The sequence below is a fragment of the Aulonocara stuartgranti genome, assembly GCF_965226115.1.
Source record: "Aulonocara stuartgranti genome assembly, chromosome: 5".
Classification (NCBI taxonomy): domain Eukaryota; kingdom Metazoa; phylum Chordata; class Actinopteri; order Cichliformes; family Cichlidae; genus Aulonocara; species Aulonocara stuartgranti.
The window spans coordinates 15,947,174-15,965,959 of NC_138943.1; the positions used below are offsets into that span (position 1 = coordinate 15,947,174).

General features: G+C 38.3%; 1 protein-coding gene across 4 annotated transcripts; it reads left to right on the forward strand.

Moving 5' to 3' along the window:
- Window positions 1-1,800: 1,800 nt before the first annotated feature.
- On the forward strand, window positions 1,801-17,945 carry LOC309706735 (caM kinase-like vesicle-associated protein). 4 transcript variants are annotated; one of them, XM_082533513.1, is made up of 11 exons: window positions 1,801-2,061; window positions 9,781-9,917; window positions 10,650-10,781; window positions 12,020-12,094; window positions 12,231-12,369; window positions 12,521-12,641; window positions 12,748-12,823; window positions 12,943-13,079; window positions 15,264-15,342; window positions 15,453-15,540; window positions 16,573-17,945. In XM_082533513.1, exons 2-11 carry the CDS (start codon window positions 9,823-9,825, stop codon window positions 16,852-16,854), a joined length of 1,224 nt encoding a protein of 407 aa, XP_082389639.1. In that variant the 5' UTR covers window positions 1,801-2,061; window positions 9,781-9,822; the 3' UTR covers window positions 16,855-17,945. The 4 variants fall into 4 exon arrangements, with proteins under 4 accessions (XP_082389639.1, XP_082389638.1, XP_082389640.1 ...); XM_082533512.1 differs by having other exon boundaries at window positions 1,801-2,057; XM_082533514.1 differs by lacking the exon at window positions 9,781-9,917 and having other exon boundaries at window positions 1,801-2,057.
- The last annotated feature ends 841 nt before the right edge of the window (window positions 17,946-18,786 follow it).

Here is an 18,786-nt window from a genome sequence, read left to right on the forward strand (position 1 = left end):
TCAAGGCTGTCACACTAGATTCTTTATGACTGTTCTAGACAGTGTCTCAAGCACCCTGGACACTCTCCAAATATCTTTTATCTAATAATATTGGTTTTCAGGAAATACAGAGGCCTCACTTTTGATGAAAACTCCATGCAGTCTTGTTAATTTTCATTAGAAAAGGTGCTTCTTTTGCAGCACTTTTAGTGGGAGTTGTATTTCTGAGCTCTTTTGGCTTTAAATGCTTGATTTTCCACTTTAAAATTTAATGGATGGCTGGAGAGAGGATTTTAAACCTATAGTAGTTTATAAATTTTGACAACAGTATATAAAATTTCAGGATTCAGATTTGTGATACAGCACAACTTGTACTCCTAAGACAACCAGAATTCTGGAGAGCCATATATTACAGGGAGTCAGAAAAGAGAGAGTAGGTGGTTTTGTGGGTAGGTGGGGAGCAGGTTAAAGATGCTCCACCACACTCTTTCCAGTTATCCCAATGGCCTTTTAGCGGCATTACTCATTTTCGGAAAGGAGAGACACTCCTGTTATATAAGGCAGTGCTACAGAGTCTGCCTACAATCTAAAATCCCTGCAGATCCTCTGCATACCTGTACATAATTGCAAAGTTACTTATGGTGATATCTGTTTTCACTGCACTCAGCGAGCTCTAAAAATGACAGATTTCTGTTGTCTAAACTAACTAAACTTTATATGCATTAAAAATATGAGCGGAAAGAACCACGTAATAGATGTTTATTTTCAAACCTGCGCATTTTCAGCAATTTCACCATGACACACAGCACCCACACGGTCTGTGAAGAGGTTGAGGATAGCACCTGCTCCAGAAGTGTGTTGTTAATGTTATTTCTACCTCATGTAATCACCTCTTCAGAGGCTTGAGTGAGCCCTGTACCAGTATCAGCTCAAGAGATGAAAAACAAAACTGTGCTTGGTGATCCTTTTTTTTTCTTGCACAGGTTAATTTTTATGTTGTGTAGCAGCTCTGGATAAGGGATACAGTTAATGTACTAAACTAATCTTGTGTTACTCACTTTACTGCCAGTTGTTTCCCAAAGATACTTTGGACTGGCATTCTTGTACTCCCTGGCTTTCGGTTTGATCTGACAATCGAGCTGCATGGACATAAACCTTCAATCCAGTTCATCACAGCAAATTAAAAGGCATCAGAAATCAATACACTTTAATAAGTTGGTAAAAATGGATATGAATGCGCTCTGTGGAGAAATAAAGGAGAAAGCATGTTGCCTCCTAGTCAGTTGCTTAACATAGCAGGTGGTTTTTAACATGAGTATAGGCTATACTCTGGAAAATATATTGGAAAATATATCATAGACAGCTTGCAGTTTTTGTGAAGTTGAAGGTACTGCCCTAGTCTCGTTGATACATGATGGAATTGTGCTGCTTGTGTTTGAGATGTTTTCCAGTCAAACATCTTGCAGGATTACTTGATCTTTGATGATGGTACTTTATCTATGTATCTTCCTGCAACTCTAATTTCATGACTAAATATGCTGTTATTTGGTTAACCACAAGGTGTACTGAAAGTTCACCCTAAAGGTAGGCTGCACCCTTCTTTCTTCAGGGATGAAAGAAATCTAATGAAAGGAAATGGCCATTTAAAATGGAATTACTTCCAGTCTTCCTCGTGGAAGTAGCAACGAGATTTTCGTTCTATTAAAAAAGAAGCTTTTTTTTTCCTGTTCCTCCAAGCCCCATTTTGAGACATCTCCCTAAATATACTTTGCTTTCAAAACATAATTGATGCAGTGGTGCACGTATATAGTGCTCCAAACACTGCTACACAGTGGGTCGCACTCGCGCGCACACACGCTTCCCCTCCTTTCTGCATCATAGTCCGCGGTTACCATCAAACGTTCACGTAATACTCCCGTGAATACGCTGACTTGTTGGAAACGCTCGAGTATCTTATATCTCTGTGATAGCACGCTGGGACATCAGTGGATGCATCCAAAGAAAAGTGAAGCCGCAGTCAAATACTCGAATATTACGCAAAGACTTGGATTACCGAGTACCAGTTGACTTCGTTGAAGGTAAGTGAGTACAGTTTGCGTAATTTGGATTAGTGTCATAAGACTGCAAAACACTGAAAACAAAAACGATAAGTGAAATTGTTGAGGGATGTTCTCCGAGGTTTATTTATTCAGTAACGCGAATGACCGTCTTTGATACCAAAACACAACACAGCCGAGATGTTTTGAAAACTTTTGGAGGAATTAAACATTTTGGTAGGAATAGCAGACATTCTCACGTGATTTCAGAAAACAGCAGGATCGGTGACATCGGACGAACCTGTGCTAAGCGCATTTTTTGAGCTATGCATAAACTGTTAAACCTGCATGAGCTACTGGGCTGTCAGTGTATTCCTATAGGAAGACTAATAACGGTGAAATCGGTTTTGCTGCCGATGGCAAGTTTGCATATACTCTTCATTATCATAACTTAATTCAAAATCTAAAATTTTGAAGCGGTAGTTCATAGACTTGCTCAAACTGCGCTCCAGATTTACATAAGGCGTCTTCTCCCTGCACTCAGACTGCAGTACTTCTTCAGTTCACATTTTAACAGTCTCGCGGTGTCCATGCCTCCTTGTCATTATTTGTCATCTTTTCACAGCCAGCGAGCTTACAATCCCCACTTACTTTGGCCACCACTTCTTACACCCCAGAAGGAGGGAGAGTGCTTTGACGTTTTGAACACTTTCCCAGAAGAAGCACAACAGTCCAAGTGACTGTCTCCTAGAATAAACCATTTTTAAAAAAGAAAGCCATAAGGGTGCCCTTGTATACCTGTAGTGGCTCTTGAAAGGATTGCAGTGACGTGTCATTTTAGTCATTACGGATTTGGATCAATTACACAGCATTAAAGGAGTGGGAATTTGTAATTAGCGCACAGAAGTTTGGAAAACCTGGTGCAGAAAACAAGAGACTTGATACAATGATACAGTGATAAGAGATGCTGTGTTTAAATGCAGAATTTGGAAATGCATATTAGAATGTGCATGTATGAATATCCAGTATTTACATATATTTACAAACAGAGATGTAGACACACCACACTCTGCTTTGGTGGTTCTTCTTTCCAAGAAACAGTAAAAGATTCATCACTGAGAAGAGTGTGGAAAGGGCTTACCTGAAGAGAGCTGTGGTTTTCAGTTCATGTAGCAAGCTATACACTGAATTTAATATTTCTATGCAGTGGTGCATTCCAGTAGGTTAAAGTAGCTGTCTGATAACTGGGTCATACACCGCTCTGGTATAGTGTCAGAGTATTGTGGTGAACAAGCTTCAGTATCTTTCTCGATTAATTACCTCGGTTAATATTTTTGAAGTTTCGTTCTGTAAACTCTTTTAATAGAGTTTCGGTCACATGAAGTGGCAGTGGTTTTGGGGAGTAATGCCAGTGAGAGCACAGAGAGCTGTTCTGTACAGACGGTGCCACAATGCATACTGTAGCTCTTGGAAACCATGGCAACAAAACAACATCAGAAGAAAGTGGTAAGATGAGCCAGTGATGCTTCAGAAAAGAGTTGAATGGTACGAGTCAGTGCATTGCACAAGCAAGCACAAAAAAGGACTGATTCATACTCAACAATTTTCTCCACCTCACTGGACCTGCCGTTCGAGGAGGGGTGGGGTTGGGTGGGTTGGGACAAAACAAACACTTTTCTTTCGCCTGTGTTCATTTCTGCCTTAATGTGTCGGAAAATGAAAAATGTAAATGTGTGCTTTGCATTCACAGCTAGCAAGAGGGACATTTTTATCATAAATGAAGCATTACAAGCTATAAAATTTGGCTCAGATATTATCACTGCCATCTGCCCCCTGTCACCAAGCAGTTTCCTTTGAAGAGCCTCAGCTGTGGCCAAATCCACAGCTCTGGCCTGCTGCCACTGTCTCACATGGCTTTGACAAACAATCCAATTCCAAAATAGCAGCAAGAAACATTTATTTAAAAATGAATATATAAATAAATAAGGAATAAATAAGGACGCTTGTAGTCATGTCTGTAAAATGTCACGGGCAAACCTAACAACAAAAGCACAGTAAAAGAAAAAAAATGTTCTCCAGACCCCCCCAAAAAAAGGTTTATGTTCTTCCAAACTGCCTTCAGAGGTTGTCAGTTGTTACCTCCTACACAAACACACCCATTACATTGTGAAGTATGCGTACTAGTGGTCTACTAGAACATAAAACAAGTAAACAAGGCAACGACAGTAAATAGTATCCGTAAAATGAACGTCTGCTTTGGGGAAAATCGGTACGCATCATCCAGTTTCCATCACAGTTGTTCAACATGACTCAGCATATCAATTATGCTGCTTAGAAGACCAAAAGAGACAAAGCTTTATTACAGTGAAACAACATGCAGTTATAAGATGGATTATAAATACAATGTCACTGCAGGAACATTGAACATATAATGTCTTAGTATTTTAGGGTTTATTAGATAATAGTTTATTTAATAAAGCAAAATGAGTGAAGCATAAAAACACATGAAATTACTTCATGTACATATTCATGATGCCAATTCATTAAATTACAAAAAAAAAAAGACAATTGCAAGCTGAAATCAGTAAATTCATGAAATCTAATTTTTATTTAGGATGTTTTTAAAATTAAAATTTATAAACTTCTGGCATTGTGTTGAACTCAGTATTTTAACACATAAAATAAAATATCCAAATCTTTTCCACCCAGCTCCACAGTCATACTTTTTTTTACTTACTGAATGCAGATGATGGTTATTATTTTTAGCCATATTTAAACTTAACACGTTCATGCCATTCAGGCACTGCAGCCTAGGTGAGACTGCTTAAAAACACTGATTATTTTAAAATTCTGATACATTGCTGTCATTTTTAACTGCTAGAATATAATGCATAATGCAAATTTCCAGGCTTTTTTTTCTTCTCAAACTCACATCAGCATGAGCAGAACAAAAACGCAGACATGCCTCATCCCTCAAAGATTTTATTTTGAATCATAATAGTCCCCTAAGGTTAGGCAGTGTTGTGCAACTGCTGGAACGCAATGTGAAAAAGTGCCATCCATCCTCATTAATCTTATTCTTCAAAATTAGACCGGTGGTAGGCAGCTGAGATGTGCCCTAGGATGATATTTACAGACAAAGGCTTATATTTTAGTACCCTTTGTGGCAGGACCATGTCCAGTTGGTAATGTGTTCCAGATGTATGTAATTTATTTTCCTTAATAAAGGGTCAGTGGGAGCATTATGCGACTGCAGCTCTATGGCTCAGTGTACTCACAGTTTCATTTTTGTAACATACATACATTTCATCCCACTGTCACTATCAGTAAAACAAATGCAACTCCAGCTAGTGAATAACAACAACAAAGTCAATGAAAAGGACAGAGACCTAAACACAAATTGCTTCTTGGTTTCTTGTCAGATATTATACATCACATTCAAGTTCAGGGGGATCATTTTTTCTTTTTCTTTATACATTTTTGACCTTTTTGTTCACTTTTGTTTAAATCCCATTTCAGCATAGAAATGGGAGTTTTTTGTGTTTGGTTTTTAATGTTGCAAAACCTCTGTAAAAAAAAAGATGTCTATTCAAACCCCACGCATCACGACTGTCAGCTTTGTAGGCTGTATATTAAAGTTGTTATTACTGAAAACAAAATAACCTGAGCTACTACTGTATGCTACCAATCAGCAGCTGGACAGTGACATCTTTTTTTTTTATTAATTTGTTTTCTAATCACACCGTTCTGCCTTTGTCATTATTCACCAAGGGTGTCGCTAGTTATATTTTTCTTTTTTTAAGTTGAACTCAGCGACTTAATTTGAGACATAATTTACATCCCCATTACTGAAGAGCACTTCATTCAGCTCTTTCAAAAAGCATAGATAAAAGACCCCTGACTCAGCAATAGTCAAGTGTCTTCTATCTTTTTTTTTCTGTCTTCTGCTGAAGAACTGCTTCTTATCTCAAAGATTGCTTTGAAAGGGGAAAAACATGTGCACACAAAATTCTGCCCAACTTGCCATATTTCTGTTTATTGTTTGCTGAGCCGTCCTGTGACTCAAGCTTATGAGAACAGGTGTAGGGATCTGTGATTCATTGTGAGGTCTGATAATTGTATTAACTGGTCTGACATCCGCCTTACCTTCTAATTCTGCTTGGCATTCATGATATTGTCTGTCTTTCTGCGGTAGCTATTGTCTGTGTGGTGAGAAACAGAGGCCATGAGATAACATGCGTGTTTCTTAAAACTCTGGTCAGACCTTACTAAATATGCTTGCGGCCTAGTTTTTGTTCAAGCCCTTTTATAAGTGAGGGTAAATAAGATCATGAATTCTGGTTGAATAAACACAAACAATGAAAGCAAAATGTGTGCGTTTGTGTCCTCACGTACGTAGTATGTTTTCTTCCGTTGGTCTAAATGAGCCTTACAGGACTGGTGTATGTATAATGAAAAGAAATTATTCTGATACCCAGACAACAGAGTTGTATCAATCTGAGTGAGAGAAAATGCTAATGGTGAGTCTGGGTATTATTCTTGTCAGATTGATGCAGAGGATGTGATTTAGCTTGGGCATATCTTTCAAACGCTCCCATACTCTAGAAGTGAAAGCTCGCCCCTTTAGGACAGAGGAGAGCCACGCTGTTGTGTTCTGCATTTTCACCAGGCAAATGGTAAACTGAAGTATGGAATTGTTTAGGCTAGAGCTCTGCAGGAGGAGATGGATCGCGTGCTTTTAGTTTGCAGCACTCTCGGTCTTTCACTCACCCCCCAGGAAACATCTCCTGCTTGTGCACACTGAAGAAAAAACACAACCTTGAGTAAAGTCTGGGATGGACTTAAATAACAAAAAAGTAATGGCTGAAAAGAAGAGACTTGATCCCTTTGGCTACTCCAAGTTGACCCCCACCTTCACTTTAGCGTGCTCAAAATAAAAGTGGCCTGTTTGTAGTCAAAGAGTGGGTGGATTACTTTTTACCACATAAGTAACAGTGACTTAGAAATGCTGGTAACTTGCATAATGTGTCCGCATTCCTATTCACACACAATTACATAGCTCTTAAATTAATAATAGTTGTACTGTAACTACCTACTGCATTGCTTACCCTAGTACTAATGATATGAACCTCATGCGTCAAAGATTTTACAGTACATACAGGTAGAGATAGAAGATGTGTAAAAAATGCAATAAAGGTCATCTGCTGAAGTCTAATAAAGGATGCTGCATTTTAGAATTGTTATCAATTTGTTTACTGAAAGAGCACTTTGCAAACACAAAATCCAAGCGATAAAGAAGTTGGAAACTGTGTCTTTCCACTAAACCACTAAATAGCCTTATGGTGACATATTAACCTGACTTGTGTCATTTCTTAGATTGCTTAAAAAGAAGCTAAAATTTGGAATATCGCTAGAAAAGATAAGGCGTTCAGATACTGCAGCGTCACTATCTCCCATAGATGTCTTTGGAGAGTCTCCTTGAGAACATTTGGTCACCTATACCATCCCAGTGTCTTCGACTCGAGGGTGCTATCTTGATTCACAATTACTCTTAAGCAATACATTGTTAAAAAGTGCACTGAAAGAACATCTTCTTAAAATATGTTACACCTTGCTGTACTACAGATATTACTGGATGCAGCAGCCGGGAGAAATCTTTATCTCTGGTCTTGACTGAGGCTATCACTCAACACCTCAGTCAGAATTTTTGTACTCCCACTCTTCTGCACTGGCTGCTACTTCCATTGTAAGGCCTGCCAAAAAAATAGTCTGTTATCCACACACAGATCCTATGTCATCAGTAATTTTAGCTGGCAGTTGTGGACTTGTTCAGCCGCATCAGCTCAGGTTATCAGAATTTAAAGTTATGTGTAATTTCAAAGCAAAGTTTGAGTTCTAACCTAGAATTGAAACCAGAAGCCCAGCTGGTAAACACTTTGACCACCAGCTGCTTGCACTGATCTCACAAGACAGAAAGTCTCTAAGCAAAGTAGATAACTAATTCAAAGCAAAGGCGAGACACAAAATGCCGTTGCTCTGAGAACACGTTATAGCAAATGATCCAGTGTTAGATCACTCTGTGTCCATAAAAGTGCTCCAATTTTCATGATGAAAAAAAAGCAGCGGGGTTATGTAGCCAGGCTGTGAAATTGGCATAGAAACCTGTTAGAGGAATTCATGTGGGTGAATTTAATTTATTGGGCTTTTTGTGGCATACAGTTGGAAATGTCATCCTGCATGCAGTCATTTATCCTACAGTTAAGGATTTATGTTGTTATGTATTTGTAAGCTCTGTTATTTTGGTCATTAGAGAGACCAGTGCACTCAAAGTGTTTTGTATTTATGAAAGCTGTAGGTTATTTATGATGTATGATTGACATATTTAGTAAAAGTTTTTTCACATATACTGAAAATTCTCATATTTATGTTGTTTATCTTACAACATATTGAGATTTGTGTTATAGAAAATTAATTGGTGGTTCAGAACCTGGGATTTCTGCAGAACTGAGTTAAATAAAACCTGCATGAAAATACACTGGCAACCTGTCCAGGCTGTACCCAGGATTTCAGCTTTTCACTCTTTCGTCCTGTAACATCTCTGATGGGCTCCAATCAGTCAATCGCCACCCATGCATGGATGGATGGATCACATACATGATGTGTGTGGAAGCTGTTGTTCACGGAACATGGAGAACTAATACACATTGTTGGAACCTGTCAGTGTTTTGACTCAAACCATAAAATCGCTGTATAAATCACAGACTATATTATTAGAGTCTAAATTGTTTTACATTACTCTGTTGGTGTCCTTGGGAAGATTGACCAAAAAAGATAAGCATTTAATAAATTATCCTATGTGATTTCACATTTTCCAGCATTATAATATTTGTCTGACACACAGTTACGTATTCGAACGAAGGCACTGAACTTCTTTTTGGGAAGCCATGTGGCTTACACTGCATGTTATTCATTAGTTTTGTGATCATAAACTACCACTTATTTTGTTGTAGTACAGTACTTGGACAATAATATTATTCTCTAATAGATTTTCTCGTATATTTTCTTAATTCTTATAATTGAATTCTTCCTACTGGTTGACAGTGAACATGTACGGGTTTATATGTTAATATTGTGGTGTTTTCTCTTGTTATTTCAAAGCCAACAGGGCAACAGCTTTTCCAAATTTTAAGCAGTTTAGCATATACAAAAGCAGAAAAAATGTCAGCTGTTGCACAAGGTCAGATCCACCTGAATATTCTTTACTGCAGAAAACAGACAAATGAAAGCTGCTGCTCCTGCAGTACAGGGCTGACTCACTGCAGGATGGAAAGAAGCACGCTTGCCGGTCTCACTGAGTTCCCCGAAGAAGATTACTGAAATTTTAAATTTTTATGTTGTGTTTCTCTTGTGGTAATTTGAAATAATTTGCTCCCACAAGCTCAATTATGCCTGCCTAGTCTCAGATGTACAACCAAAAAGATTCCAGAGAAAGAGAGTTTTGCTTCCTGCAAATGTGTGCACTGATTTACTGCATTTACTCATTTAATGCTAAACGCATCGCTGAGAAACCATTCCCCCTATTTCTTTTAGTGTCATTAATGAAACAGTTTATTTCGTTCTCAAGTAATTTTTAGCACAGCTTTTAAAACTCGTGTGCAATAATGTTGTTTACAGTATTTAGCAAATACTATGTACTATGCCGTTATCTTTCAAAACAAAGCTATACTCATATGTTATCTCTTCACTTATTACCCATCGTTGGCAGGTTGTGTTGGCAAGATATTCCCCGGCTAGGGCACGAGCTGCCATGCCATTTGGCTGTTTGACACTCGGGGAGAAGAAGGATTACAACAGTCCCTCAGAGGTGACCGACAAGTATGACCTCGGACAAATTGTTAAATCGTGAGTAAATTTTTCCCTATCTGAATGCTGACAAGTGTGTACATAGTAGGGATGGACCGATCCGATATCGCGTATCGGTATCGCTCCGATACTGACGTAAATTACTGGATCGGATATCGGAGAGAAATAAAAAATGTAATCTGATCCATTAAATATCACAAAAGCACCTCACAAAATTTGCGAAATGGCATAACTCAGCTCAGAACCTTAGCACGTCGGAGCAGTATGCCTCACGTGATAGAGCGGCTGTGGTGTGCGAGACCTGTCGGCGGTCTGATTGAGCATTTGGAGCCTCGCTACGTGCTGCCAAACCGGCATTTCATCTCCAAGAAAGTTATCCCAGAGAGAAGTAAAGCAAGTGTGTAAGTTCATCTCTGAATGTTTGTAAAGCATTCCCACGTTAAGCTTAACAACCGATATTTGGAGCGACTGCCTCTTCTCTCCCCTCCCTCTCCTGTTGCTACTTCAATCATGAAACTGATCAATGATCAGCTGATCAGCTTTTCTGTCGCGAGTCCGTCTCTCTTGTTTGTTTTTGGCCCACAAACAGTTTTATTCATTAAAAAAATACACTGTATCGGATTCATATCAGTATCGGCAGATATCCAAATTTATGATATCGGTATCTGTATCGGACATAAAAAAGTGGTATCATGCCATCTCTAGTACAGACTTCTGAGGAATTTGACTCATAATATGATATATGTTTGCTTTTTTTCCATATTGACACAGAGAGGAGTTTTGTGAGATATTCCGGGCGAAGGACCGGAACACCTTAAAGATGTACACATGCAAAAAGTTCCACAAAAAGGATGGAAGGAAAGTCAGGAAAGCTGCCAAGAATGAGATTAAGATCTTGAAGATGTAAGTAAAGTATGGCGCTGCTCATTTCAGAGCTTTAGGGGTGTGGAAGCCACCTGGCAGTGAAGCAAAGCTGATGTGAAATGACCATTTATCTCTGAGTTCAGCCAAAAATACCAAAAAGGGGGCATTGTGGTGAAAAAGCCAAAATATTCAAGTTTGGTATATTGCAAAAGTGACAAACAGAGTAAAGTCAAGTAAAGTCAGATTGCAAGTTTCATACATATTTGTTTTTGCTTAAAGGATAAGTCCGGTGATGTTCAAAATTTACTTACCATCTACCAAGCTGAGAAGTAAACTCCTTAATTTATCCTTTTAATATATATTTATTTTGCAGCCAAATTATGACTTATGCCTTTTTAACATATTGAAAATCTGCTAAAAAAAAAAAAGAAAAGAAAAAGAAGAAGAAGAAGAAGAAAAAGAGAGATCAGTGAGCATAACTATTGCAGTAGATGGCATGGCATTACCATAAACATGGGTTTATCCCACATGGACTGCTTTCGTAAATGTTTATTAGAGCACAAGAGGTGCAGCTTAAATCTAGTGTTTACTGATGAGTAAAAAAACAAAACTACTGCTCATCACTTTAAAAAAATAAAATAAAAGTAGTGTGTTAGCTGTGCTTTAAGATGAGGTCTTCATTAGTGACAAATGGGTATTGGACCTGACAAAATTAGAACTAAAAACATTTTTGGTCAGGATTTTTTCATTGGGTCTCCCACCATTCTTATCCTGTAAAACGTTATTTTTAAAAGCCTGAGATTCTATGACACGTAACATTCAGTGGGCCTATTGTGATGTCTAAGGACTCAATTGTCACATTTGCATGAAAAATAATACATAATAAAGGTCAACATACCAGCAACTGACAAGAAATTATAATAACAATCAGCATACTTGGTCCCAAATCAGTTTAATAAGGAATTCATTAGATGTTGATTATTTATGAACCCAGAACTGACATATTATTGTGGTGATTTGTCATTGCTTGACTAAGGCCTGCACTGTTTTAGTTGGTGTTCTAAAAATTCACCCTCTGATGAGCTAGACCGTGGTGATGCCATGCTGGCAGTTTTTGACGTAATGGAAAAAACTGCCTGTTGCAGTTACACAGCTTTACCTTGTTTTATGCTCTTGTTTTACAGAGTACCACTGAGATTTTGTTATCCTTTCTGACTCAGTTATTTCTCATGTAACCTCACCTACGTCACTGCATCTTTCTCCTGTTCCCTTCAAAGGGTAAAACATCACAACATCCTTCAGCTGGTTGACGCCTTCGAAACAAAGAAAGAGTACTTTATTTTCCTGGAGCTGTGAGTAGTTTTGGGGCATTTGTTGCTCACTGTACCTCTTCAACTCTCACAAAAGAAACGATTTATTGAATCTGTGAAATGTTTTAGAGTATTATCAAAAAGTGACGTACTAAATCTAGGTGTCCTTTTTTGCCAGTGCTACAGGCAGAGAGGTCTTTGACTGGATCTTAGATCAAGGCTACTACTCAGAGAGGGACACCAGCAATGTTATGAGGCAGGTGTTGGAAGCTGTAGCTTACCTGCACTCTCTGAAAATCGTCCACAGAAACCTTAAGGTACTGCACTGCTGACACCTAGTGAAAAACAACAGCATGTCATCACTGGCCAAATAAATTACTGTATGCAGGGACCACCTTGTAATAAGGTTGCATTCATTAAGATCATATGCTTTCTATGATACAAACAAACTTTCATTTCCTTAACCAGCTGGAGAACTTGGTCTACTTTAATCGCTTGAAGCACTCCAAAATTGTTATCAGCGACTTCCAGTTGGCAAAACTGGAAAATGGACTCATTAAAGATCCATGTGGGACTCCTGAATATCTTGGTGAGTAAAATCAGTTCAGATCAATAAAATTCATCTTGTACTGCTTTAGTTTTTAACTATAAAGTGCAAACCTGCCAAAATACTTAAAACCTGTTTTTGCTGCTAGCCCCTGAAGTGGTGGCGAGACAGAGATATGGAAGACCTGTGGACTGCTGGGCCATAGGTGTGATCATGTATATACTGTAAGTGGCTCATAATGTGCTTAGAGTATCTTGTATTACAAGTTTTGTTTTGTTTTCTTAAGTTAGAGTTTTGTGGAAGAAAGTCTTATTCTTTTATCCTCATTTTTCTACCTCATTAGTTTGTCTGGGAACCCTCCTTTTTATGATGATGCTGAAGAAGATGACTCTGATAATCGTGATAAGAATCTTTTCCTAAAGATTTTGTCAGGGGATTATGAATTTGATTCCCCATACTGGGATGATATTTCAGACTCTGGTAAGAGACACTCAATGTATTTGACTGTACAACCTTGTTTATAAAATTTTTTAAAAAAAGTTGAGATGCTGTGTAGGAAAAAAAAACAGAATGCAAACAAAAAACCAAACAAAAAATCCTGTATGTTCTCACTTAGGGATCAGGACCATTATTTACCTCAGCCTCAGACAGCAGCAGGCATATACAGTGGGGCAAAAAAGTATTTAGTCAGCCACCGATTGTGCAAGTTCCCCCACTTAAAATGATGACAGAGGTCAGTAATTTGCACCAGAGGTACACTTCAACTGTGAGAGACAGAATGTGAAAAAAAAATCCATGAATTCACATGATAGGATTTGTAAAGAATTTATTCGTAAATCAGGGTGGAAAATAAGTATTTGGTCACCTCAAACAAGGAAAATCTCTGGCTCTCACAGACCTGTAACGTCTTCTGTAAGAAGCTTTTCTGTCCCCCACTCATTACCTGTATGAATGGCACCTGTTTGAACCCATCATCTGTATAAAAGACACCTGTCCACAGCCTCAAACAGTCAGACTCCAAACGCCGCCATGGCCAAGACCAAAGAGCTTTCGAAGGACACCAGGAAAAGTATTGTAGACCTGCACCAGACTGGGAAGAGTGAATCTACAATAGGCAAGTAGCTTGGTGTGAAAAAATCAACTGTGGGAGCAATCATCAGAAAATGGAAGACATACAAGACCACTGATAATCTCCCTCGATCTGGGGCTCCACGCAAGATCTCATCCCGTGGGGTCAAAATGATCATGAGAACGGTGAGCAAAGATCCCAGAACCACACGGGGGGACCTGGTGAATGACCTGCAGAGAGCTGGGACCAAAGTAACAAAGGTCACCATCAGTAACACACTACAACGGCAGGGAATCAAATCCCGCAGTGCCAGACGTGTTCCGCTGCTGAAGCCAGTGCATGTCCAGGCCCGTCTGAAGTTTGCCAGAGAGCACATGGATGATACAGCAGAGGATTGGGAGAATGTCATGTGGTCAGATGAAACCAAAGTAGAACTTTTTGGTATAAACTCAACTCGTCGTGTTTGGAGGAAGAAGAATACTGAGTTGCATCCCAAGAACACCATACCTACTGTGAAGCATGGGGGTGGAAACATCATGCTATGGGGCTGTTTTTGTGCCAAGGGGACAGGACGACTGATCCGTGTTAAGGACAGAATGAATGGGGCCATGTATCGTGAGATTTTGATCCAAAACCTCCTTCCATCAGTGAGAACTTTGAAGATGAAACGAGGCTGGGTCTTCCAACATGACAATGATCCAAAACACACCGCCCGGGCAACAAAGGAGTGGCTCCGTAAGAAGCATTTGAAAGTCCTGGAGTAGCCTAGCCAGTCTCCAGACCTCAACCCCATAGAAAATCTGTGGCGGGAGTTGAAAGTCCGTGTTGCTCGGCGACAGCCCCAAAACATCACTGCTCTCGAGAAGATCTGCATGGAGGAATGGGCCAAAATACCAGCTACTGTGTGTGCAAACCTGGTAAAGACCTATAGTAAACGTTTGACCTCTGTTATTGCCAACAAAGGTTATGTTACAAAGTATTGAGTTGTATTTTTGTTATTGACCAAACACTTATTTTCCACCCTGATTTACGAATAAATTCTTTACAAATCCTACCATGTGGATTCATGGATTTTTTTTTTCACATTCTGACTCTCACAGTTGAAGTGTACCTCTGGTGCAAATTACTGACCTCTGTCATCATTTTAGGTGGGGGAACTTGCACAATCGGTGGCTGAATAAATACTTTTTTGCCCCACTGTATATGCAAACCTCAAAACTCAGCACTGTCTAAATATTTTTGAACATACTGCCATAAAGATGTTAGACAATGAACAGAATCCAGCAGTGTGACTCTGTACTAAAAGAGTCAGTAGCAATCACATGACTCGAATCAGACTAGTTTACTACAGCTGTCTCAAACTGCTACATCCGGCTGGTCTCTCTAAAACACATCCTGAGTTGAGATGTTCAGGTCATCTGCACTCAAGTGATATGTAAACCATATGAATTCACACAACTCCTTATCTTTTTTGGAAACAAGGTTGCATGTATGTGTGTCTGCAATAGGCAGATTGCAAATGATGTGTCCAAGGTATAAATATTTTTTTATATTATTTCTTGTTTGTTTGTTTATTTTATTTGTATTTTTTACAGCCAAAAGCTTAGTGGCATCTTTAATGGAAGTGGACCAAGATCAGCGATTGACGGCACAAGAAGCCATAGCCCATGAATGGTAAAGAACCAAAATCAAATGTAAACAGTACCATGAATACAAGTTAAATTATGAAGTTGATGAATAGATTGGCACTGGAGGAAAATCTCTCTTTTGTTACTTATTTTCAGGATTTCTGGCAATGCTGCCTCAGATAAGAACATCAAGGATGGCGTTTGTGCACAAATTGAAAAGAACTTTGCCAAAGCCAAGTGGAAGGTAGTCCTTCATATGAAGTATACATCATTAAATTAATGCTGTAATGTAATTACATAATTAATGTAATGTTTAGTGTATTACATACATACGTTATATTCAGTTGTGGCCCAGGATCCAACTAGCAGGCTATATCTAGTTGTATAAATTGTCTAAAACATATTTCTTTATCCATAAAATGACTCTTATTTGACTCTGTTTCTTAGAATAGACACACTTTGATGGTACCTGCTTGCTTTCAAACTGTTGGTTGTAGCATTTAAATAATGCTCAGTTGGTACCAAGGGGCCCAAAGTGCCAAGAAAATGACCGCAGACTGTTAAACCACCAACGGCAACCTGAATTGTTTACACAAGGAAGAATGCTTTAATGTTGTTTACACAAAATTATGAACCTACAATCAAACAGGCCACTTTTTCCTAATCTTCTATTGTCCAATGTTGATAAGCCTTGTGAAAAATGTATCCTCGGTTTCCTGTTTTTAGCTGAGCGGCGTGGCACATGGTGTGGTCTTCAGCTGCTCTGTAGCCCATGTCGTTCAAGTTTTGATGTGCATTCAAGACTTGAGTTACTGGTTCCCAGTATTGCTCAGTGGATCAGAATCAGAATGGCATTTATTCCAAAGTTTGTACACAAATTAGGGATATTTTTTGGTGTCATGGTCCAAAAAAAGGGTTCAACAAATAGAATACAATATAGATTATATGTTTTATATGATTTATATTACATGATTATATATTATATCTTATATTGTATTATAAATACACACAATATAAATATATATAAAGTACCTACAGATATTAGAATACATCTTGTATGTAGGTAGAGCACAATGCACAAAAGGATATTGCCTACATGTCTAAATACATGAAGATACTGTCATGTGATTGATTTTTGCATTAATGAGTAGTTGAACAGTTGTGCCTAATGAAGTGGCTAGTGAAGTTGCCAATGATGAGCACAAGTGAAAAGATGGACTAATGTATTTCCTTGTATGTAATCATCTTATATGAACTACATTTTCGTTACTCACAGAAAGCTGTTAGAGTGACTACTCTCATGAAGAGACTTCGAGCATCTGAGCAGGGCGATTCTGGGGCCACGGGGGCTCCAGCTGACCCCAACGCACCAAGCGGTGCTCCTGCTCCTCCAGCAGGTGGCAGCGACGGCGTTGCCGCCAACATGAAAGGTGGTTGCAGCGAAAAGGCTCCGGAAACACAGACTGCACTCTCCCTGCTCAGTGCAGCCAGACAGGAAGAGCAGGCAAGGTGCAATGGTGATGTTCCTCAAATGTTGCCACAGAGAAAAGGAGACTAGGCCTCAGTCAAACACGTAAGGAGGAGCAACAATCCCATGTGCAGTACAGCCAATAAATCTGGCATCATGATATTGTGTCTTTGCCGTCTAAGTTTACCCCCAGTTTGCAGAATTAATCCACAACAACTCACTTTCATCCTTTTGCATTATGTAATGACTAGTCTTTTCAATAGTGTTCGCCACTCTCCCTTGTTTTGTTGCAAAGTAGGTCTTCTGTTGTGTTTGTTTTCCTTGAGAACTATAAAAAACTCACAGCGTAGTTTAGTGAAATTAACTCAACTTTATTCAACCTGCCACTGTATATAGATATATTTGTCTTTGTTTTGGCAAATTGCTACTTTAGCTTCAGAACTTAAAATCCTGAGTTTATATCTTGTGGCCTAAAATTATGAGTTGGTAATTTAACGATACTAAGGTTTATTTCAAAATAAATATATAGAGTTGTATTTAAAAGTCTCTCCAAAATAGACAGCAACACACCATCTCACAAGTAATTGAATATAAAACTAAAAGTCCAAATAATTATTTTTCAGCCGTCTTAAAGATTTCAAACTTGTACAATATGAGTGGTATTCAAATATTTTATAAAATACAGTGGATTCAATTTGACACCATGACTACTACCGGGCAACTTTTGACAACTTAGAATTTTAAGGCATAAGAAAGCATATGTTTTAAGTTAAAGTGCCTTAATATTTGTTGCAGTCATGTACGAATATGTTTCAAGAGGAACAACTTGATTACATATGCTTACTAAGTTCATTGAAATGTTTTAGCTGTTTTATTTGCGCCTCCGTTTAGAGTCTTTAGCCGCTGTATTGATAATTGTGTTCCGTCCTCTTTGACACTTCATTTAAAACACTGAAAACTAGATGTAGAGCATTCTGTGTGGAGTGATGTTTTAGTTGTTATTGTGTTGTAACTCGTAGCTAGTAAAACTCAGAGTTTATGGCAGAGTCCATATTCTGTACGACTATGTATATTTGAATTGTATGTGTATACATGTGTATTTTTTTTAATTGTGTGTATTTGGCAACCTTTAGCTGAGCTAACAAGTTGCTACAATGCTTGTGAATGAATAAAATGAGCAATACTCCTGTTGCTGAAACAAGCTGACATTCTTCTGAAGTTGCCCTTCACTTACATGATACAGTATTTGATATTTGATTGTGTTGTTATGTTTTGCTTTGTTTCTCAATTAGTATAAGAATCCATGCCTTTTGCCCAATGTCAGACCAGATCAGCAATTCCAGTAATATTATACCAAGAAAGTGTATTTAATTAAAAACTGTGATAATTGCTGACACAGAAAACAAACAATAGATGCAACATATGCAAACACATGCATGTTCATAAAATGTCCCAGCCAATATTTATATTGTTTATTGTGCCTTTAAGCTTTAGACTTTAGCATGGGGCTTCTATAATTGTCTGTGGTAAATTGGATTTTCAGTGATTTTTGAAAACTAAACTCAATTGGACACCCAATATGAAACATATTATTATTATTATTATTATTATTATTATTATTATTATTATTATTATTATTATTATTATTATTATTATTATTATTATGAGGCACTAACAAAAAGGAGAGGAGGAACTGTAGGTGGCAGAGTGGAAGATGCTTAAATTTTCATTTGAGGGACCAGAAAGGACAGGATTAGAAATTAGAAAGCACGTCATAGAGGTAAAATTAGAGAGGGATGGCTGAAATGGTTTGGACATGTGCAGAGGAAGGATAATGGATCTACTGGACAAAGGCAGTGGAACATGGAACTTCCAGACAGGAGGTAAAAGAGAAAGACCACAGAGAAAGTTTTGGGGTGCAGTGGGAGGAGATCATCATCATCTTCTTCTTCTTGTTATTATTGTATTTAATAACCGCTGGGTGGCAGCAATTCTCCCTGCATAGGTATAGTATAACAAAAA

What these genes read in the sequence shown, in the direction of transcription:
- LOC309706735 (XM_082533511.1), top strand. Translation starts at nt 10,143, where the DNA reads ATGCCTCACGTGATAGAGCGGCTGTGGTGTGCGAGACCTGTCGGCGGT. An exon ending in GGTGTGATCATGTATATACT is followed by an intron (nt 12,824 to 12,942) that starts GTAAGTGGCTCA and finishes CTACCTCATTAG; the next exon opens with TTTGTCTGGGAACCCTCCTT. An exon ending in GGATGATATTTCAGACTCTG is followed by an intron (nt 13,080 to 15,263) that starts GTAAGAGACACT and finishes TATTTTTTACAG; the next exon opens with CCAAAAGCTTAGTGGCATCT.